The following is a 25,433-nucleotide window of genomic DNA, read 5'->3' on the forward strand; positions in this document are numbered from 1 at the left end:
TTAGTTTTTAATTATATTTAAAGAGAGAGAGATGTTTAAGAGTATTAGTTTGTAATAACATTTAAAGAGAGATGTTTCTAGAACATCTGATATCACTTAAGATTCATTTTGGAATGCTGCATAGCTTCAGACGGTCCTATGTTGAACTTTTGTATCATTATATATTATGTATTGCAGGGCAGTAGCCTTTTGTATTATTAAAAGTCAATTAACCTGTGATGACCGTCCACACAGTAAGTCGCATCTAATTAAAAGAATAAAGAACAAACAAAATTCCATGTGGTTTTAATCGAAAGCGGGTAGGCTACCTCCTTTATGCAACTATTTTACAAGTATGGTTAAGGAAAACATTAGTCTCCAATATTACGGTCTCATATTTTACAAGGAAGGTTAAGGAATACATTAGTTTCCAATATTACGGTCTCTGTTAAAATTGGTTTATGGACAAGCGGCATTACACGAGTTTCTGGTTGTGAATCTGTTCTGGTTTCCACCACAACCACTGTAAAAAAATCTCACACAGGCTTGCCTTTTAGTATCATAGCCGTAACGAGCATAAATTCTAGAAGAACAGCTTCCTGGATCAAGTGTCTGAGCACATCCTTTAAAGAAATTAACATTAATTGGTTAGAAACATATTCAAGATTTCATCCGATGGACTTTTATTGTCGGTATCGTGCGTTCCGTGAATTTCAACCGTTTCCAGGAATATGTTTTACCGAAACATCAGTCTGAATATAAAGGAAATTTAATTCCTTGCCATAAATATGGCAATATGTCGTGTTAATTATAACCCTTGCCCCTAGACGTCATCAGTGGTGAACAGGCCCATGAAGCCCCGGGGCCCCATAAATAGATTGAATTGTATTAATCTCGGTATGGCCAGTATTCGTGCCGCAAAACCCCCGATCTCACCTCTGAGAGGAAGGGGGTAGTCCAAATTTGCTCCGGTACATACAAATTCGCTCGACAGTGGGTCTATATATCGTCTCTGATCGTCATTTGTGTGATTTCTAATTCCTTAGAAACTACAATATTATGATAAAAATATCAGTCCAACAATGATTCAATTCCGTTCAATATTTTCAAAGATATTTATCAACATTCGACATCATGTGCATGCGATATCAACGGAGTATGTTCAAAACCAGCAAGCGCCACCTATAATTAATATGATGCACGCACGTTGATACTTTGATTAAATGTTAAATTTGAGGGAGCCACGGTGGCTAAGCGGGTAATTTGGCCGAGGAAGTTCATCGGGATTTTCCGGCGTGGTTTCTCCTTGTCAGTGGTGCAGAGGTTCGGATGGTACGAAAAACCGAGGACCCCCTTATACATTAGTGTGCACATAAAAGATCTCTTGGCAGATGGAATTCGATATAAGAGTAGGTCATAGTGCCGCTGCCCGGGCAAAATTTCTCTCACAGCACACTGTATGACGGATGCTCGCCTTCATTAGCCCAGTAGGAGCAGAACAGTGGAACGTTAAACCCCATTTCGTTTCATTTCGTTAAATTTGAGTACATTATAGTGTATCTAGGTAATATTACAGACTAAACCAAATAAACATCTTTATAACAATATGTGTGAAATAGGCCATTCTGTTAATTGTCTATTAAATCTGTGAAAACCAACAAATGATTCTTACTTGGTAAAGCATTAGATGTCGTTTTGGGCATATGATACGGCCCACCTACAAACTGTTTACATGATGCTCGTATAAATTCACCTTCCCTTAATAATGTACAATTTGCTGAACATCCTTGATACTGAAACGAAACAACACATTTTCTATTGTATAATTATTAGTATACAATTATTAAGTACATAAATTAACTATAATTTATATTGTATTACCATAAGTATATAAGTATTAGTTGTATAAATTAAGTACAATTTATATTGATATTATACAAGTATTAAGGATATTGTATTATTATAAGTATTAAGTTGATGAATTAAATATATTAATTAAGTATATTATTGTACAAGTATTAAGTGTATAAATCAAGTATATTTTATATTGTATATTATTAGGTGTACAAGTATTAAATTAAATGTCGCACCTGTGTCTGATTGCATAAAAAGGCGTTGCGCATTTTTCGAACGAGATATCACTTTTGCCAGTGGTCCCTGGTATTTTAGATTTGTGAATCTCGCCAATAAGTTAAAAGTAATGACGTTTGAGATGCACGAACATATAGTTGAAAATCTTTATTCTTTTATTTTCACACCAAATGTAGACATATAATATTATTTATTTTTCTTAAAAATTAAACTTCAAACTTACAAGGCACAGATATCTTGCACAAAAACAAGAACGGGCTGCCCTACCGCTATGACATTGACTGTTACAGCTGGCACCTCCAGCCAGAGAATAGTTTGGAACCCGTTGGCGTCTTTGTGGTGAAGGTGGTGGTTGTGGGTCTCGGAATGTTTGCGATGGACGGCCTTGATTGGCCATATTTGTCTGCATTCGAGCGCCATTCACTGGTATAGGGCTTCTAAGTCTGTTTCCTTGAGATGGGGTCCTGACTATGTTCGGCGTTGGTGGGTTCTTAAATATATTTCTAAGATAAGGCGGAAGCTGCATAAATATGTTTGTTGCAGATGCCGGTGGAGCAACGGGAGCACCTCTGTTTGTCTGGGGCGGCATCCTAACACTGTCTGATGTTAACGTACCCCTGAATCGATTCACTTGTGGTGGTGCGGCGTCCCTATTAAAAGCCAAGCGGTTCCTGGGTCTATTTGCGTCTGGTGTTGAAGAAATAGTTGCACCCCCTATGTCTGTCCGGGGTGGTATCCTGGAACCGTTTGGCGTTAAATGGTCCCCAGTACGTCTCTGGTTCGTTATTTGGCGTACTATAAGTAGAGTTGCAAAAGAAAATATAGTTACGCTATGCTATCATAAATTAACATTCTTATGAGATCTTTGCAAACACGGACACTGGGATTTAAATCCTTAGAGATATTTAATGTCCATGGGTATTAGTCAAATGTTAATAATATCTTGGATTCAGTTTGAAATTTTTTAGAAAAAATTATAATCGAATTATTATCATGAAATGAATTCCAGATACATCATCGGTTCTTACCTGGTATTAGCCCACGAGGAAGACCAGGTTGGGATCCAGTGTGTGATATAGTACTTGGTACTGAAATAAACAAATTGAAATACTTATCTTAAAGTAGCTAAGTCTCTAAATCAATATCATCCAAACTTATTTGTCAATTCAAATCAACATTGATGTTGTTATCTTACCGGGAAAAGGTGGGCTTCTGATATCCAATATTTAAGACAAAATAAACATTTTACCATTGGTACACGAATCGTGTACCATAGTGCGTTTCATCGTCATTTGTAACAAGTTACCAGATAGAACAAGGCTAGACATAATCTACAACTCATGTCAAACGGCGAAGCCTTAACTTATCTGGAGAGCATGCGCAATAGACTGGAATAACCAGACGCCAGAAATTTCTATTCGGTTGAGACTCATGCCGTATTTCGCTGGACATAACTGATTTGAAACTAGAGTCAAAACGGAAACAATTGAATGTAAATCAGTTCATATATAATCAGATTGCATTATTATATGCGTTGCGACCCATTTGGGTCAATTTCTAGGTCCCAAATATTAGCGATTTAGCTCCTTTAAACACTCCCAAGCAACTGCGTGGCAGCAATCTGTAATTAATATCTTGGTCCACTAGAGAAAAACATAAGATGTAACATAATTTGTTTCAAGATGTCTACTTAAGTAATGAAATATAATTCTGCCATATACTTTCAGTTTAATTTTTGATACCATGTCAGATATAATATGAGTTTATTTAATGACCTGTAGTGTTGTACCCACTAATGTTAAATTTGCCAAAAACCTACTGATATATCCTGTTGAAATATTGACATAATTATTAAATTGTCCAAATTCTAAGATATTATTTTTTTTTCGTATACGTTTAGAGAAATAGCAGCATTTGAGCACAAGTAGTTTTGGAATGGTGGACAGGACACAGCTCACAAAAAAATCCCCCGCGTACTGCATTTCTCATTGTGTACGATAATTACACGAAGGCAAGCACCACCCGACTACGCCACTGCGGAGATTGTGGAGGGTATATCTAGTTAAGAGTTAACTAAAATAACATTTAGAATGCAGAAAGGAAAATATGTAAAAGCTGAATAGATCGCTCAGTGAGATATTTTGCATTAACTTATATTTCTAGCATCAAACATAGACGATAATAAATATTGTTACCAAGGTCAGAAACCTCTGCCAGATTATGGTGGGAGTGAACAGAAGAGCCAGAATGTGAATGACGTACATTACCTTGCCTATGGAAACCTCGTCTTCCTGGTACTAAAATAATAATAAAAGCAAAATGAAAACTCATTAAACGTATAAAGAAATATTAAATATACTGTCTGTCTATTACCGGTATATGTTGAATATCAATATCTGATCACATTTTCTTGGAATCACGCCATTTCCGATACATCGTTTGGTCTTTTCAGGAGGTCTTCAAATTACAAAAGTCTATCTATTTATCGAATTCCTTTTGTCTTTGTATTCAAATTAACTTAATCGGCCTCAAAACATTTCAAATATTTCCCGTTCACCGTGCAACCGTTCTAAAAAAACAAACGACTAAAAATACAAATGGCCAGCAGATCATATGTGATTTAGTGAACAGGCAATATTTGTATCTGGATAAACCCTAGTAGTACACACGCCAGAGCTATCTTTACTATTGGTCACAGTCATTTATTTAAAGCCTGGGCCCTTATTCACGAAAACCTAAACTAAGATACAATTGAAATTTTGAGAAATACTGCAATTCGATTGGCTGACCAGTAAAATCAATTTGATATATCCAATGAAGTTGCAGTATTTCTTAAAATTTCGGTTGTAACTTAGTTTAAGTTTTCGTGAATAAGGGCCCAGGTTCACAAACCTCCGTAAGTGTTACTACGGGCAGTCTACAGGGGCAATTTTAGTAAACCCATGCGTGAGACTTACGCGTCGCTTGCGTGTATTCGGCATCGTAGAAGATCGCGGACTGGCCGATGAGATTTTTGGTCCTGCTCATACAAAATTTTTACCCGGTTTCTTGCGATTGTTCTGCTAGCTACCAAATCCTTCGACCCGCGCGTGTCAAAACACGTACGACGGGTTCTGAGCTACGCTTTAATCAATCGCGAAACCATATGAGAGAGAGAGAGAGAGAGAGTAATTTCGGGACTAACATATAGTTCAATTTTATTTCAATAATTCGCTTACGCGTAGGGGTCTTAAGCAGTGGGAGGAAACCAGAGGACCCGGAGAAGACCCACGAGGTTGGACAGGCTACCTTACTCCTTGCCACGTACAACCGGGGAATCGAAATCACGCCAGTTGACTCAATGGCAGACCTTATGATACAGCGCGCACGCGCTAACCATTCGCCCCCCCCCCCCCGTCACGGAACAGTGTAACGAAATTTAATTGATCTTTAATAAACCAAGCTCTGATATTTCTAAAACAAATAAAGATATAAACTGTTACCACGATTTGAATTGGAAGGAAGATTTGGATGATGGTGAAGAGATGTACCAGAATGGGAATGGGTTAGAGAACCGTGACTATGGTGATTGGGATTAGTTCCATGTTGGGCACCACCAGTATTTAGACTCATCACGTCGCTTGCACCTACATAATAAAAACACATGTTTAATTAAAGGGGTATTATGAAGGATTTGATAAAGAGTTGATAGTTATCGCTATAATAGTTAAAACAAAGAGAACGTAAATAGAATATGCTGAAAATTTCAGTCAAATTGATCCACTCTGAACCGAGATATTAGCTTTTGAATTTTAGGCTAGCTTCGATCATCATTATTAAAGTCGGTACGATAAAAAAAAATAAAATAAAATAGATAACGTAAATAGAATATGCTGATAATTTCGGTCAAATTTCTCCACTATATTAGCTTTTGAATTTTAGGCTAGCTTCGAACATCATTACTAAAGTCGGTACGATAAAAAAATTCAATTATCCATTTTACGTTTAATTATTTTTCCAAAAATGTAATCCAATCGCAGGCTAGTTGATTATGGTCTTATCATGTTAATAAATGTCTAATCATTAGTTTATAATATATAACATTTCAGGCCCAAAGAAAGACCTGCAATGGACAGACTTAGCTCTTGCATAATGTAAGGTTGAAATGGAAGCGCTGTATGGAGTAAACTTAATGCCACTCATTATACGACACAATGCAAGAGTGAGTGAAATTATATATACAATGCCGAAACTGTTGTTCATATATATCATATGATAGTCTACAGGAATCGTCCTTTGAAAGCAAAGATGAAATTACTTCAAATGATCCTAGATTTTATTTTGGGAAAACCCAAAATCAGAGGGAGAGAGGAGGGGGCGTGGGACGAGGGGTGTATACGAGTATTGATTATACTGATTATGTCACCTGGTCCAGGAGGTTGATGAGAATGACTTGAAATGCTAGAGTGGGAATGTGTTACAGAACCATGGCTGTGAACATCTGGACTTCCTGCAGCTGAAAATAAAGGTAGATCTTTACGACTTGGGTAATTTGTTTCTTAATTTTGTTAATACAGAGGTGAGAGTATAACGTAGACCGGTAGATTTGCTATTAGAACGGAGAATACGTACTTCATCGTGATCATTATAAGGCCCTGTTTTAAAGTCTTCATTAGTGTATACATCTTGAACATCGCTAAAATCAGTAAGGATTCTGATGTGAGTATGCACAGTATAGGTGACTCCTAAGTGACCATTATGTAACTTCAAAAGACTTCGCTTAAGGCCTTGTTGATGTATGCATCTTAAGCACAACACTAAAATGATTACTGTTATAATCCGAATTCTTTTTTGATTATTCATAAAATCTACATAGATACGTATACATATTGTACATCACTAAAATGATGGCTGATAATTTATGTCCTGGGGGAGGGGGATCTCTCAAATTCTAATCAAAGGGACGTATGCGAGGTCTGATTACATTGTAGGTGTCACCTGGTTGAGAATCTAGAGGAAAGGATTGATGGGAATGACTGGAATTGCTGGAATTGGAATGTGAGAGTGAACCATGACTTGGATAGATGTGGTACTGGACTATATACAAAGCTACTCGATGCTGTCAATTCACAAGAGAGAGAGAGAGAGAGAGAGAGAGAGGGTGTCATTTCGGGACTAACATGTGGTTCAATAATTATGTATCACTGGGACGAAATTGGAAGACCCAGCGAGAAAACCGATGAGATTGTACAAGCTGAGAATCGAACCCACACCACATGACTCAATGACAGACCTTAAAGAGCACGCATTAGACCATTCGGCCTGTCAACTAACCCTAACTTTCTTGCTTTAAGCGTAAAAATACTATTAACGTTTTATTTTACATATTTCCTGAAAAGCTTTATAATTGTCATGGTAACGCGACATTTTAATTTCAATTAAGGGTTACGACAATTACATCCCACGCTATCATTAAAGCAGAAGATTAATTTTCAGCAATGCACAGTTAAATAGATCAGCGCCGAAAGAAGATTGAAATGGGGCAAGTGGGAGGACTTTCAATTCAGTATGTCCATAAACCAGGTTCACTATGGAGCAGTGTCGTTGTCAAATAAAGCAAAATAGTGCTTAGCACGAACACGAACGAAACGGTTAACCAGGTTCAGTATGGAGCAGTGTCGTTGTCACATAAAGTTAAATATTGCTTAGCACGAAAACGAACGAAACGTTTTTTTTTTCTGAAATGCTGTTACTCCAAAATAGTGATAATCAAACATCCACACATTCTACTGTTTCAAATCCAACATGGTTTCTTCAGATTGTGTAGCTGATATTCTAATAATAATAATAATAATAATAGTTGTATTGTATTACGTAACTATTCGGTCCATTAGGAATGCTCTATTCGCCATTTTATTCCATTTAAATAATTTAGGGAGTAAATATAACATACCTTAATAATTATCCCTAGAAAACATTGACTACATTTTCTTATAGGTTCTGAAATATCTAATTTTGGGATATCACCATCTTTGGTGTTTTTATTTGCAATCTTACTCTTATAAACTCAATTTTGTCTAATATGTTTAGAAACTCATTTTCACTTCAGTGGTATTTCAACAGTTGGTGGTTAATGTGGCTGACCAAAAGAGACAGTTGCGGTTTTGAATATATTTGAGAAAATTGGCTCATCAGAAATGGGTGGATACGTCATCCGAACAGTGTTTCATCATAAATGGACGAGTAAGTCATATGAATATTATTAGTGGTTAATTGATAATATAAAGATTAGAGACTATATATAAATACCGGAGTCACATATATGCCGGTCGAAATATTTTTTTTTTCTGATTAAGCGATTCGGCTATGTTCACATTAGAGTATTTGCTAAATGTTGTCCAGCCGTTGATAAGATAATATAGATTACACTCAATGGTGGTTTTCATCTAGTTCATAGGGTGCTCGTGCAAAATGGTTTGCTTCAGGTAGGTAAGCGCTTTGATTCTCGATCATCAAGTGATCTGTTAATAAGGGTATTCTCGATCATCAAGTGATCTGTTAATAAGGGTATTTTGAATTGTTAATGAATATATAACCAATTAGTAAATTAAATCATTATTATACAGAGCAGTATTATACATAAATAAAATGTAGACATTGGTTAGAGCTACTCGAATGTTTACCTGGACCGGAAGCTTGAGAAGGATCTGGATGAGAATGTGGTAATGGTTGACCAGTATGTGAATGTGTTCCGGAACCCTGACCATGAGGATCGAGACCTGCCACAACTAAAATGCAAAAAATTAAGAAAGAAAAACAATCAGCTGTCTGACTTTTTCATACATTCGTTACGATGGATATTTAATTGATGTGAATCCTCAATTTGGAAAAAAGACAGTTGCCTATCTATTTGTTTAACAGAACCAGCTGTTTGTAGAATAGGATCACTGGACACAGGAAAACAATGTTGTTTCATTGTTAAAACTATTTAAATCCATATGGTCAAACAGTTTGTATTAATTCAGTTCTGGCTTGGGGCGGGTGGTCCAGGGGTACTTGACGGAAGTCAGAGAAGGGCCGCAGGGAGGTACTTCTAGTTAACCGTGAACGGATGCTTGACAAGCATAGAAAGGCAGAGGGGGGGGGGGGCTTTTTTAAGTTGTGGCTTACCTGGACCGGGAACTTGAGAAGGATCTGGATGCGAATGTAGTGATGATTGACTTGTATGTGAATGTGTCACAGATCCATGGCCATGAGGATCGGCACCTGTTACAACAAGAATTTAAAAATAATCAATGTTCTGTTTGTTTGGTTTTTTTGGGGGGGTTTTGGGTTTTTTTTGTACGGCTATTTTCATGTACGGGTTAGTATCTAGAACTGTCCCACCTAAAATTAAAAAAAGAGCAACCAGTTATTTTGCCTATTTTCATATACACGTTAAGAGAGTCAAATTTAAACTCTAGTTATTTAACGATACATTATGGAAGATTAGATATATGTAACACTACCCTGTGTCACGGTACCAAAAAGACTAAACTGTGACACTACGGTGTGTTGTTAAATAGTTAAATTATGAATTACTGCTACTTTGTGATACGGCACGTGATACTAGGGTGACACTATCGTCTAGGACTTTCTTCGACTTCACGTTGTGATAACTATTTCCAATGATCAATTAAGTCTGAAACACTGTTTACGTTGTTACTATGTTTATATATCAAATACAGCAAACTACAAAGGTTAGATACAGGAAACTACAATATCTATGATAGTAATTTTCGAGTTATTAAAATATCCATGGTCTGAGTTTAATATCCTTTCTAACTCAGACCTAATGGCTTAAACGTGGCAAGAGCCACATACTTCTAGATAGTTCTACATAACGCTCGCGCTAGGATGATATGTTCACCCCAGCTTCCAAGCCGAGGAGACTATGGGTGTAATGTTCCCCTGAGCTCTGAATGATGGTCTGAGTGTAAATCAAACCAGCTCTCACCTATGTAGAAAGTAAAATGCGTCATCTATTAGGGCGGGACAATTGCATTTTTGGGTAAGTGTTTCGTATAGGTACCGTTTTACGTCAACACTATTCTAGTTAATTGTACTAATCCGTGCACGAGATGACTGTACTATAGTACCCCACTTCCAGCAATGGATACTGGCATAGCTGTCGGTGAGTTAGTCTAAGATAGTAGTAGAATAATGCAAGCTACTTCTTTATTACCCCAGTTTTCGTCACACATCATGTCGGTAACGAATTATTCTATATTAAACAGAACACCTTTCTTAGAACTAAAATAACCCATATAGTATTAACAACAAGTCCCTTTTCAATGCGTTAAATAAGAACTGTTGCTTTAATAACGCCTACTTTGTCACATGCGATAAATACAATACAATATCAATATCAATACTTTCGGAATGACATTTTAAAATTGCCATTTCATGTCGCTAACAATCTTTAAAATAATCACTAATAGTAACTAAACACTTCTAGCGTGTTCTTTAAATATCTCAAGTCCTACTTCTAAATTAATATCATTACACTGATAAACATGCTACAATGATATCAGTTCAGTGATTCACTGTCAATAACGTCAAGTTTCTAACACTAAATAAATTTCATTGTTCTATTCAGAATTGTTATGTTTCGTGCACTGTAAATTTGGTGATCCGTTAAGTAAACACTTCTTCAAACTCCGCTCCAGAACCATATCTTCTTGTATGCCTGAATTCCTCTGTCTGGTTCAGCGTTGCTGTGCGTTAAGATAGGGTACAATAAATCCCATAAATGACCAGTGTACTTGTTCAATTAGACCAATTACAATTACATTACCCTTAATTTATAACATTTATTTTAATTGGATGTGATTATATCTTAATCATATTTTTACACTTAAGTTTATTTAAAATTAAAATTGTATTTACTTCATTGGGATTAAACCTATACTAATCCTTAATTCCATTTGCTGTTCATCACGTGCATTTTGCATATGGATAGTCCATTGGCCAATGACGCTATTTTGCCGAGATTTCGTCTTATGACTTGGATGTACCTATGGCGGGTGTGGCGCCAGGCAGGGTAAGCTTACTCTTCCGGGCCACTGTTTGTCGTGTATTTTGTACACGGTGAACAGTCCATTTGCTGATTACACCATTTTGCCTATACCGTTTTTTTAGAACTTCGAATTTTGTCTAATGGTTTGGATTGTTCGTACTTGGTGGTTTTATTTTATTAACAATAGAACTTAATCTGTCCCATTAATAAAAAATACCAGTATTAATTAGTACTTATCACCTACAGTAATTAAAAACTCATTACTTTGGCTCCCAATTCCAGCTCGCATCAACTTTAAGGTTCTGTGCCTCACATATCAATGTCTACGAAATCTTGCATCCAGCTATTTATCAGAACTACTAACAGTGTATCAACCAAATCGGTTCTTGAGATCTTATTACCAGAACACTCTTGTCGTTCCACACTCAAAACTGAAACATTTTAGTGACAGAAGTTTTAGTGTAGTTGCTCCTAAATTGTGGAATGATTTACCACCGAAAATCCGAAACAGTGAAACTCTGACTACTTTCAAATCACAGCTGAAGACTCACTTATTTCGAGAATGCTACGAGAATTAGACTTTCTATTCAGAGTGTATATAACTATTGTCTCATTGCGCTTTGAGCATGCTTTTGGATGGATTTGGCGCTCTACAAATGTACATTATTATTATTATTATTATTATTACTTTACTAACGTTTTCTACCTATTAGAATAACCTGTTAACAGTGAACAGTTTCATCTCATTAACAAATCATCTTCAATTAATTATGCTAACCGTATCTGGTTATTGTTTAAGACATTCCACCTGCGCTATAAACACTGCCGTTTACCATTGTGTATATACGTGTAAGATATTCTACGACCCACGATAGGTTCTCATAACGTTAATAAATCAAATTAGACAGGTACACCCCTTTTCTAATTTTCATATAGTTACTCCCAATAATCACCTTAAATGTGTTTTCCCCGTGAATTCATTGCTTTTAAAAATGTGATCCATATTTATTTCAAGACCTGATTGTACTCTACTCCTGGTTGTAATAACAAATCAACCACAACCAGTAAGTTAATATATTCCTCATGTTTAACACATATAACAGATAACAAATTACAGATATGTTCTTGACGTGTTCGTTGACATTAGTATGGTTTAGTATACACTACGCATGACATATCGGGGAATTCAAAATCTATTCGACAGCTAACCGCACATTCGAATCCAAATTTAAATTACCCATTTTACCATGGTATGTTTTCCCACTTTTAACACATACGTTGAACTTATTATCTCCTGTTTACAACATGAATAATCCGGAAACAGTTGTATTGCATAAGCTACTCGCTATATTGCAAGGCGCACTGTTTCATTTTAAACCGTTTATTTAGAAGCTAATACCGACCCACACGCAACTCGTGAATTTACAAAAGGGCCATTCAGTTTTAAATTTACCTGGGGCAAGCCTTTGGCCTGAATCTAAACGCATTTACCGCGATTTTACACAGGTCCCATACCTTAACCTTACCCGATTAAACACATGTACACATTACATGAACAGAACAGTACATTACATTCATTTACAAAATTCAAGTTTTAAACACCCCTCTAGACTTTCAAAATGTGATTACGATCTATGCATATAGTATTACATAAAGAGCTGGCAGTTCTCACTATAATAGTTAAAAAATATATAATGAACCGAATATGCTGAAAATTTCAGTTAAATTGCTGCACTCTGAACTAAGATATTAGCGATAGAATTTTAGGCTAGCCTTGATCATCATTATTAAAGTCGGTACGATAAAAAAAAACATAGTCACAATTATCAATTTTTGGATTTAATCATCAATGAGCGTTGAGCAGCAGATCGGATTGAAATCCAGTGAAAATCCAACACATAAGATGACATCAAGAGTTGATTAAGATCTTTTCATTTTAATAAATGTCTAATTAATTGTTTATATAAACAGTAGGCAGATTAGCTCTTGCATAATGTATGTTCAATTTATGTAAATTCTTACGACTCCATAAAAAGGAGAGCAGATTATAGCCTAATTGTTAGACGAAGAAGAACGACAGTAGCATACCTATTGCTTTTACAGAACCAGGTGCTTCTAGAAGAGGTTCATTGGGAACTGAAAGAAAATCAAGAGTAGTGTTCATTAAGTTAAAATATTTAACGGTAAAATCCTAGCTGTGGCTGCAAATATGTCTTTTCTATAGAATTTTGGAAATATTTTATTTAAAGTCTAATTCTTAGGACTTCTCTTATTGGTAGTTATTAGGACGTCTCTTGTTGATAATAATTATTATTAGGACGTCTCTTATTGGTAATTGTTAGGACGTTTCTTATTGATAATATTTATTGTTAGGTCTTGTTGATAATTGTTAGGACTTCTCTTGTTGATAATTGTTTGGACTTCTCTTGTTGACGCTATATAGGCATTTTTAAAAAGGATCATAGGCGTAGGAGTCTGTGTGGGTGGGGTTGCAACGCCCCAGAACCGGTGAGCAGTTCAATTTTTGGGCAAGGTATTTCCGTTTTCTGGCACAAACATAAGGAAATGGGGAACATTAAGTTGTTTTTTGCTTAACATATTGTGAATTTATATTGTTGTGTAATTGTGTAATTAATTAAAAATAAATAACCATCATAGCTTTGTGGAGAATTCGTTTTAGTTAATGATTGATTCATTCTTAAAATTCGGGTGACAAAGAAAATTTTCGGTCAAATAGCCTCAGCCCCCAACTGAAACTTGTCCCCTATGCCTATGAATAGGCTTAATCGTGGTTTTGTTGTTTTTGTATAGGGTGTCAATATTTCATTTATGTAAGTTATAGATAAAAGACTTAGTCTCTGTGTTGTGATGATTTTGATCATATATAATTACTATTTACAAAAAATAAAATCACCTGGTTTGGAGCCTTCTGGTAGATTATGGTGATTATGTATAGTCCCAGGATGATGTGAATGAATTATAGTACCATGTCGATGAAGATGGGGTCTACCCGGTACTGAAAGAAACAGGTAGTTTAGTGGACTTAAACCTTTCGAGATGCTTGCAATAAGCTGACTTTACATGTAAGAATGACAACACCTTAGACAACCAAATTATGAGTATTAGTTACATTTCCACGACGGAACACCGCGATGTTTCTAAAAAAAGTAACAGATTTGCACAGAGAGAGGGAGCGAGAAATGGGGTTTAACGTCCACTCGACACAAACTAGGTCATTTCGGGACTAACACATGGTTTAATTTTATTTGAATAATTCGCTTGCGCGTAGGGGTCTTTAGCAGTGGGAGGAAACCGGAGGACCCGGAGAAAACCCACGAGGTTGGACAGATTTGCACAGATGCCACCCATTACGTAAAGCTAACAAATTGTTGTTGTACTTTTTTATATTTTATCATTAGCGCATCAATGATCCGATAGGTTAAACTACTCTAAAATGGCAGCGTTGTTGGCGATATCACTTTAAACTCAAGATTATAATTAGACAGTGCTTGTTATTGTTGTTATTAGTGTTTAACGTCCGCGTCCATCGAAGGTGAGATCGCAGACAAGTCTTATTTTTCATTTGTATTATTTGTATAGGGGTCTTTCCTGTGGGAGGAAATCGGAGTACCCGGAGTAAACCCACAAGGTTGAGAAGGCGCCCCTATCTCCAAGCCACATACGCTCACACCAGGGATCGATACCACAGTCGCAAGCCAGAGGTGACCGGCCAGCTAAAGGTCGAAGCCCGGCACTCTAGACCACTAGGCCATCTCAACCCCAGTATCTTCGGTACCATGTCGTTTATATTAACACCAAGGTAAGGTCTAACAACGTCTTCAAGAAATTTGTGTTCAGCTGAGCTGTCTTGATACCTCATGTAACCAATGAAAATATGTTTTTCATTTGACAATAACAATTTTAGCCAATCACACTCCCTCAACTCAGAGTCCAAGTGGAACAGCTAACGGTAAGGGACGTAGGGACTGACATGTGGTTCAATTTTATTTCACTAATACGCTTGCGCATGGGGGTCTTTAGCAGTGGAAAGGTTGGACGATTATACTCCTTGTCATGTTCAAGTGTGGAATCGAAACCACGCCACTGGACTCGATGACAGATCTTAAGATATACAGTGCACACATTCGGCCACCCAACCCCCGACATTGGAGATTGTTCATGATGATAGTAATGATTAAAGTTACGTTACCTGGTCGTGAACCTGTACCAGGGGGCATATTAGGATGCGTGTGAAATGTTGTGTCAGTGTGAGAATGCCTGATCGTACCATGACTGTGAAGATTGTTCTGACCTAAAATAAAAACATAGATATTATTAATTGTAGCATTTGTAGCATATAGTAAGAGGTTATATTATAGTGGTCTTTACTATAATGCACCGTATTTATATACAATTTACAAATAAAGGAGTTTTACGCACCATTTGAAACACTCCATTCCACCGCGTTAACCAATACATTTGATTATTTATCTTATCTTAGAAATGAAATGAAATGGGGTTTCACATCCTACTTTTCTACACCAACTGGGCTAATGAAGACGGGCATACGCAATGCAATATGATCGATATTTTGCCAGAGTAGCGACGCCACGACCTATTCTTCTATCAAATTCCAAATGTCAAGGTTCTTTTAATTGCACGCCAATGTGTATACAGAACCTCGTTTTTGTACCATCCGAACGACTAGACAGCTGTCTTTGTCAGGTCACCCGTCCTGCACCACTGACAATAGGAAACCACACCGGGAGCGAACCCTAGATCTCTGGTTTAGCCAACGCGGCTCCGTGTTATCTTGGATAATAGACTCTGTAGAATTATTCTGTTAAGGCGCCTTATGTAATCAGTCGACAGGGGCTAATGGTCGATTTGCTTTGGTACTCTTCGGTCGTCCCCCAAATGAGAAGTTTCCATTTGTCACAATGGGTGTCTTTCTTATTGAAAGCTTTGGATCTGCTGGTGTGATGGCCAGCATCGAATGCCTTTCTGACTGTGTGGTGTGTAGTTTAATATTGTCGCCCTGTTTGTCTTTTAATGTTTTGGGCGTCGATACGCCATACTATGGATGACCCTGGGCATTATATAAATACATTATTACATAACATAACAGTCTGAAACTTACCTAAAATACTAAGAACATGAACACCTAGAATTTTCAGCAAGATAATACTTCGATAAATCTTCAGGTTCATCTGTTGTGGGTGTATAATTTTTTATGAAAAAAAAATAATTAAATAATAAATTAAAGTAGTACAGTTCCAATAAACATTTTATGATTTATTAATTTATTAGCTATTTATTCGGAAATATTGAGCTCTTTATTATTCTATTTTATTTGAATATATTTTTTTATTGTTGAAATAATGACAAAGGGGTGAGACTCTAGTGGTCTAATGCCCGTGCTTTAGATTATAAAGTTTGTCAGTGGCGTGGATTTGAGCTCAAGGTTGTGCGTGATCGACAGAGAGTGGGGTCACCTGTCTAACCTCGTGGGTATCTCTGGGTCACCCGATGTTCCTACCGCGACTAAAGATTCCTAAGCGCATGCGAATTATTGAAAAAATTGAACATTAAGTTAGCCCTGAATGTTTTGTCCAGTGGAAGTTACCCCGCCCACAGTAGGACGCTAAACCCCATTTCATTTCATTTCATTTCATTTAGTTACCCCGCTCTGCCTCACTCCTCCCACCTCTCTCTCTCTCTCTCTCTCTTTCTCTCTCTGTTATCGATATTACATAATATTCATGTTTCAGTGGTATTATAATAGATAAATAAGCTGTTATATTTGTATAATTCAATGATATAACATGCTTTCACCCGAGATGTCATTAGTATTAATCCGATATTTGTAATTCAAATTCCCTAATTTGCAACGTAAAGGTGATCCTTGACAAAATTAATTAGAAATATATATTATGTCATGAAGCAAGGTGTAAGTAATAGTTTAACAACACCACGAGCAAGCTGTCATATAATCACTGTAATTATAGGTTACGTGACGTTCGCTCCCATTCGCTCCCTCTCTTATGAGAGGGGTGAACACGTTATTGCCAACGACAAAAGTCTGTGCAAGATGGGTTCCAAAGCTCTTGACTGCGGATCAGAAACATGTCAGATTCCTGACATCTAGTCACAATCTGCGCCGTTTTAAAGCAGATCCTGGTGATATGTTGACCAGATTTGTAACCATGGATGAGATCGGTTTCCAAAAGGAACTAACCAGTCGTCATTTTCCAATAGTAATGGTGATACCATGTCAGTTGTGAACGATTTTTTAGGGTGCTGAAGAAAATTTCTTCCGGACTGACATCTAGGCCTTGCAACATCGTTTTGGCAAATGTGGCTAGACCTCGAAGGGAACTATGTAGAAAAATAGATGTAAACCATTCACTTTGTACGGGTCCTTGACAGATAGGCTTAAAACTTTTCAGACAACTCTCGTAGACACATCACGTCAAAAATGGCACCCAGAATTTTAGATTTTGAAATCATGCATGGCGCATGTTGCGTTCTGAGGTACATTTTACCTTTATAGATGTAATTATTGCCGCCTGTAGATTTCTCGGCATAGGTTGGCTTAGAAGTTTTAAACTTCAGATCAAATAAAGGATATTTCACAAATACGGTAAGGGGGTGCGTACTTCCCGACTTCTAACATCCCTTTGCCGTGACCTATATTGAAAGGTTTCATAGTCATTCGGGTGGGACGAAAACCGAGGTTCCGTGTACACATTGACGTGCACATAAAAGACCCCTTGACAGTTGAAATTCAATATAAGAGTGGGCAAAGTGTCCCTCATAACACACTGTATGGCGTATGCCCGTCTTCATTAGCCAAGTCGGAGCACAACAGTAGAACGTTAAACCCTTTTTCATTTCATTTAAAAGTTTCAAATTTATCTATTTTGTTATTAGTCAATAAGATCTATAATAGTTGAAGAAACACATGATATGCCCCAGAAAATTAATCTAAAATGACTACCTGAAGCTATTACAGGAATTGTAATGGATATTAGATCAAAAGCAACAAATAAATCTATTTTTAGCGTCGTGTGACTCACAGCACTCGGCAGAGGATTGTTGTACGTCGACAATAAAAAAAAACATCCATATTTTCTGGGTATCGTTGTGTTCGTGGGGTCATTATCTACAACATAGACAAAGTTCTCTGATCAATTCTCTCCAACAAAATGGCCTACATCGATCTATTTATGTATACTAAACAGCAAAAAAAAAACCAACAAAAAAACGTCGTCAGTACTATTTCAAAATTAGAGAGGTACTTTAATCAAATCATTCTAGAAAACGACTTACTAAATGGATCAAAGCAATTTTTTAAACAGTATGTTGACACATTAGTAATTAATGCATCACAATTCCAAGATATAACAAGAAGGTTTAGAGTCATTGGCACCTGGAACCACACTCTTAGAAAAGCCTGGCGCAATCCATCAGATGTGTTTGCTGTCGGTACGACGTTATTAAGTCTCCTCTGAATTTCATCCTAAAGATGTTCAATCGGGTTTATGTCCGGACTAAGGGCTGGCCAGTGCATAACGTTGGCGGGTAATTCCGGCGTTCCCAATGTCTGACGTGCTGTCTTAGATGCCTGTGTGAAGGGATTCTGCACGTGCTGTCGCACAACATGGTGGTCTTCGGGGGCGATTATCCGTGGTGTTGGTGGCCCGAAAGCTGAAACCTGTAGATGGTCTGGACATTGACTTGGAAGTGATTGGCAACGGCTTAGGCAGTGTGGCCAGAGTCGAGTCTTCCAAGCGCCTGGCATGCTGCTGACGTTGTAGTGTGAATGATTCAACCAGGTAAAGGGGTGCATTTTATAGGGCTGGTCCCGGTAAACAGCACGTGCATCATGAGTTACATTAAAATCATGGAGAACACATTACCATCTCAAAAGTCAGGTTGCGTTTTTGAGAACATTTCCTGAGTTCAATTCTGTGTTTGGGAAGGAGCCCTATTGCGCAGGTAAAGTTGGAAATTGATCACAAATAAACAATTAAAACATTTGTAAAGTTTTACGAAATGCGTCTATTTAGAGTAACATACCAACCTGCCGTCTCTTTTGTTGCTTAGTATATGTTTGTTCTAATGTGATTTTTCTTTCATTTTGTAATTGTATGCTGCTCTCCGTGAGCGTTTTTATGCAATAAACTTACTTGCTGATTTTCGGACCGGTGAAACGGCTTAATTTCCATAAATTTAAAATGACCACCACTATTGCGCCTCATAATTACTTTATAATTGATTTTTCGGCCTGGAAATTTACAAGTATTACAAACGGATATAAACATGACCCCTGCTAGTCAGAATATTTAGTAAGAAATATCATAAAATGACCTATGTTACATAGTGTGAGAGACAGTAGCATGTGTAACAACAAAATTGTTTTGCATTTCACAATGGTCAAACTGCTGTCATATAGAAATGGTAAAGTTAGAGAATCCGCTAACCGCCAATTACAATTACCAGTGTTCAACTGTCACCAAAATCAATATGATTATAGTGAGAGAATCTATCAATGACAGCTGATTCATTGTGTAGTTCTTTTATTCACTATCAATAATATATGTAAACGTATACTTAAGCCTGACAAGGACAGCTGTCTAGTCGTTCGGATGGAACGAAAAAGCGAGGTCCCGCGTACATATTGGCGTGCACGTAAAAGAACCCTTGGCATATAATCCTTTGATGGCATTTAGCAATTGGAAACATAACAAAACTGACACAGTTATATGGGACAACAATCACTGGTTTATTATACACAAGCACAATTTCGAACTCTTCTAATGATTAGTAATAAGAATGGTTTCACATTGTACATATATATAGACCCTCAAGTTTACTAAATGTCATTGTGCTTGATAACGATAAGAGAATACTTATCGAAACGTTGTGCTTGTGTATAATAAACCAGTGATTGTTGTCCCATATAACTGTGTCAGTTTTGTTTTGGAACCCTTGGCAGTTGGAATTCGATATAAGAGTAGGCCTTAGCGCCGCTGTCCGGGCTAAATTTCCCCATAGCACACTGTATGGCGTATGCCCGTCTTCATTAGCCCAGTTTAGGGGCAGAACAGTAGGACGTTAAACCCCATTCCATTTCATTTCATTTACGTATACTTAATTAACTTTATACGAATTTACTATAAATTAGCTGAGGTTTTTGATACAAATCAGTTGAGCTTGGAAGCTCACCAGAGAAGGGTCTCTCTATTTCTAGTATTTTAATTCTGTTGTATATATGCTAGAATGAATTAATGTTGATTCCAGATCGTGTTCTACTTCTGTAAACACGAAGTTATGTTATACCTTATCACTTCTTATTTTGAAGTTAAATGATGATGTCATCATAAAATTATCAAAGACTGACTCCTTAGAAGAAGTTAACTGATAGAAATTGAATGTAATTAATCACATGCGCATTAGATTGCAGGGCAGTCCTTAAATGAGTTCCTATCACTTGATTGAAACATGAACAAAATTCACCGAATTGGATCCTTATTATAAATTGAAAATGCATTTCCGAATCTTTCCATACAAATATCAACATGGCCGATTCTCAGATACAACCCTAAATCATTCCTACTAACAGATAGGCTCCTGGTATTTGGCATGCGATAGATTTGTGTATCAAAGCAGTAGGGAGCATCCTTTGCCCACTTAGATTAAAGATACTTTAAAGCTAATCATTGTTGAATTTTATGTGTGCTTATCCTTTCATTTCAATTACTTCGACACATTTTGAATCTGTTATGGCCTATAAAAACAATGTCGAGGTCCTGAGCATAAACCGGCTAGAGAACTTTCTTATCTGAGAGAGAATTATTAATCCAACCAATGCTATTACGTCAGATATAATCTAGACTACATAGATGCATTGACGTCCAACAATAGCGGGGTTAACAACTGGTCATTGACCAAACTCTTTACAAAACAACTATTGTTTTGGCCCTCAAAGCAATGTTTCATAGTTTAATTGTTAATAATTAAGAGTGGGCTACGATTGAGAACAGGTCGGATCTCCCTCATTACATATGTTATATAATTGTATATTCACAAAGAAGATAAAACGGATGCTATTATATGGGATGAGTATATGTTATATAATTGTATATTCACCAAAACGATAAGAAATATGACTTTATTATCAACATAGATATACAAACCCACACCAAGAAACATTCAGTTCTTCAGTTACATTATTATAAACATATTAGAAACCTAACCAGTTGTTCTCGTTTTCTTATGATTATTGTTTAATTTCATTGTAACTTTATTTCATAACGAGCGAGAAGGGGGGGGGGGTGGTTTAACGTCCACTCGACACAAACTATGTCATTTCGGGACTAACACATGGTTCAATTTTATTTCAATAATTCGCTTGCGCGTAAGGGTCTTTAACAGGAAACCGAAGGGCCCGGAGAAAACCCACGAGGTTGGACAGGCGGCTCTACTCATTGTCACCTACAAACGGGGAAACGAAACCACGCCAGTTGACTGAATGACAGACCTTATGATACAACGCGCACTTTCTAACCATTCGGCCATCCAACCCCCCTTATTTCATAAACGATTAGCATATTAAATATTATTTTGTAATACTTAATGTATTTTTATTATTGATAGTTTGGGTAACATTTACTATGAACAAATTAGGAACCTGACCGGTTGTTTTCGTAATTAGTCTTTCGCAACTCTCTATATCCCCCTTTATCTTAGCTTGGTTTGAATCCTCCAGAATGTTTTTTAAACAATCCGGATGTTGTGTAACACCCAGCTATGGCAAGCACAAACTAAAGGTGTCGTTTGACCTCTTCACCCAAATGATCTGGGACTCTTTTTTTTTTTTATCAAATTTTGTATGTTTGTCAGGCCTAAAACAGGTTGTGCATATTTCATTTAAAAAACCCAGTGTTCCTAGAATACTTGGGTGGGGAGATCTGGATCAAACGATACATTCCATTTGTACATGCCATAGGTGGATGTGACACAACATCTAGATTGTTTGGAAATTGCAAAGGTTTCCCTTTAAAAAAGATTCAAAGGGATTCGAACTTCCGCTTATATCTTTGTCTGCAAACAATCCACAAATTAAGAAATTAAAGCTGTGGGTAGACAAGGGCCCTGTTCTGTTTGTCTGGTGGCTGATAGAGAACTGCGAAGAACAAAAATCAGAGCCTAAAACAATGGATTTGGCACTCATGTAGCGAATGTAAAGATGTCGCATGTGTTGTGCAAGAGCAAGTTGAGTTTGAACTTGAATAAGATCAAGCCTATTGTGGTTGAAATGTTATATAAATTATTATCTGAACATTTATTCACATAATCAACTCTCTGGGGCCATCGGATAGCTTCGATTTTAAGTAGATTAGACTGCATCGGCCATTTAAGAGTTTAACGATAATCGAGACTCCGCTATTCTCTACATTTTGTCAAAAGTTCAACACTTAGTAATATAATTTAAATGAAATTTTCAATACATTCATTGTTCATCTCTATTATACCAAGAACGACCAGCTCTTTATCTAATTCTTACATAAGATAAGACGAGATAAGATTTTTATTGATTCACCTTAAATAGATAACTCATAATATAAATATGCATTGCAAACAATAACATCACTTACAGCAATATTTATAATTGTAACATGGACTGGAAAACTTCCTTTGTTCTTTTCGTTGAATAAGCAGATTGTTTCTCCTCTAGTAGATTGGGAGGAGCTTAACCGTGCAATAACTAGACATGTTCAATGCTATTGCACTCTTTTGCTGGTTTACACTAATTTTAGTAGAAATCATATAGAGAAGTGCGGTGGGTTTTCTGTACAATAACAACAAGGATGTTGAGCAGGTGTCAATGTTACAAGTCATTTATAGCATGCTAAATTCGGTAACAGGTTTGGCCTACGGCCTCGATGTTTAAACCTGTTAACCCATGAAAGCCGTGCTATAAATATAACATATTTAGATTGCAATAACTTACACATTTAATAAATAAATGAATGAATAAATAAACAAAACAAAACAAACAAACAAATAAACAAACAAAATAAAATAAAATAAAATAAACAAAATATTATAAAATAAATAAAATATCTTATTTACATAACATTACACATTCCATTGTTACATCTGGTCATGACGAATTAAGGACGGCATCAAAATGCACCATCCGTGATGGTCCTTGAACATGTCATGACCACATGACCAACAGCAGACATTAATATACTGAAAAACAATGACAATAAAAGATCTCTTATTGCTTTTTTATAATTAACTATTTGGTCAATACATTTCATAGTATAAGGTAAACTGTTCCAAAGCTTCAGACCAGAATAGTGAAAAGTTTGTGTTTTTCCCCAGAGTTCCAAAATTGGTTACTTTTATTGACAACTGACTAGGTCTAGTAAAGTATTTATGAACATCATTGGTGAAAGTTAAATTATCTGTCAAGTACTTGAGGCGTTTTTAACACGGCCAGCTTGAGACTGTTGGCGCTACAACTTCGAGTGTGCCATTTACATTCTAATAGAATTCTTATATCCATGTTACTAAAATATACATATGTATTTCACTATCTGCTCAACCCAAGTCAGCAGTTTATATTGCCCTGATGCAAGAATGACCCGTTCCTTTAAAATAACATGTTTTAGTATTCCGCACTACCTTTAATTGGCCAATGTTAAAAATTCCAGTAGAGATATAAGAGAAAAAAAATGCTGTATATATTTAAAATATTTTGTGAATAAGAATACCCTTCAAGCTCCTCAAAGTACTATAGGCATTGCTATGACATCCGTAGAGACTCTCTCTCTCTCTCTCTCTCTCTCTCCCTCTCTCTATCTCTCTCTCTCTCTTGCTATATATATACAAAATGGGGATGTTGATGTTCCGGTATACATTAGCGTCGTCGGAACCGGGTGGGGTTGGTCTCAGGGTCAGTAATTCGTAAATATGTGCTTCGCTACTCTGACAGCAACCCCACCGTGCAGTATGAATATTTCGTCCCAACGGACCTGTATAATACTAATCTGGATGAACAGTCATAGCCAGATTTATTAAACTTTGAAATATGAAATAACAAAAGCAAAACAAAAAATGGTTTCGTGACTGGATATTTGACCTCCGGAAGTAAATGATATTGGTATTATTTCAGGGATGTAAAAAGAGAAAAAGGGGAGGGGGGATTCCCTTTTCATGTATTGTGCTGTATAATGTAAACGCAAACATTATTATTCCGTTAAACAAGGAACACACATGGACGATTACATTGTTTTTATCGGTAATCTACTGTGTCGTTTGTTTCAGTTGAAATCGAAATATATAAATTACAAATATATACAATTTGTAGCAGTTCTACTAGGATATTACAATACTTAATAAGAACTTTGACCTACCTTATAAATCCTTGTGTTACGAATCTTAAGTTAAAATATCTCTACTCGTGGTTATAAATAGCCTGAGGCCGTAGACGTTAATTATACCTGCTTCGTACGTCTTTTAACACGGTATCCCCCCATCAATAATACACCCCTGTAAGGGCGTCATAAATTTGACAACTATATGACAAAGCGTTGTTATAATTTCCTCTTTATTACTATTATATACAATGGTCCGGGTTGTCTTTCTTAGGTCGTATTTGTTTTATTGCTGTTTATTTTTTTAAAAATAAAAATGAGTGTCAAAGATTTATTCTTCGTATCCTCCCACAAAAACCAAGATAGCGTACAGCGTTAAGTACATTTCCGTTAGGCCACAATCACGTGCCCTATCCCTATTTACATCTCGCGACCTGGACCAAATCTGCAGGCGGGGCCTTAATATTGAGATCTGACCGTACATTTCCAAACGGCTGAGGTTTGACCCTGTTTCCGCTTCGGTTAGGTTTGCTGTTGATGGGTCGCATCTTTTTATATGGAACACTGTTTTTTAGCAGTCAATAATTAATTGATCAAATTTCGTAACTTTTGTCATTGTCTGTCTGTAACTGTATAATTTTATAAACAGTATGCTTTTCAACAAACCAACAGTTTATTATTAAAATAGATATTTTATTCGAGGTTGTTTCTTTCCTTTTTATTTACACATTTTGTTCGGATGGTGCGAAAAACCGAGGTCCCATTTTACAGGTAAAAGAACCCTATTTGACAGTGTTGGAATTCGACGAAGATCAAGCGGAGACCCGGTAGGTGCATCGTTTTAGATTGAATTTGTTCACTCCTGAGTATCTTTTCCTCTAAATTTCTAAATTAACTGTAAGAATCGTTCAAATCTGTATACAAGCACTCAA

General features: G+C 36.6%; 1 protein-coding gene across 1 annotated transcript; it reads right to left on the bottom strand.

The window, feature by feature from the left end:
* Positions 1-229: 229 nt before the first annotated feature.
* LOC126821458 (protein pygopus) lies at positions 230-24,558 on the bottom strand. Its single transcript, XM_050549890.1, has 14 exons — positions 24,541-24,558; positions 16,248-16,317; positions 15,318-15,419; positions 14,022-14,123; positions 13,196-13,243; positions 9,220-9,315; positions 8,733-8,837; positions 6,476-6,565; positions 5,553-5,696; positions 4,338-4,367; positions 3,099-3,158; positions 2,294-2,865; positions 1,652-1,772; positions 230-602 (listed from the first exon to the last, which is right to left on the bottom strand). The coding sequence occupies exons 2-14, from the start codon at positions 16,315-16,317 to the stop codon at positions 439-441; spliced, it is 1,704 nt and encodes a 567-aa protein (XP_050405847.1). The 5' UTR covers positions 24,541-24,558; the 3' UTR covers positions 230-438.
* Positions 24,559-25,433: the final 875 nt, after the last annotated feature.

Source organism: Patella vulgata, chromosome 5 (assembly GCF_932274485.2).
Source record: "Patella vulgata chromosome 5, xgPatVulg1.2, whole genome shotgun sequence".
Lineage (NCBI taxonomy): Eukaryota > Metazoa > Mollusca > Gastropoda > Patellidae > Patella > Patella vulgata.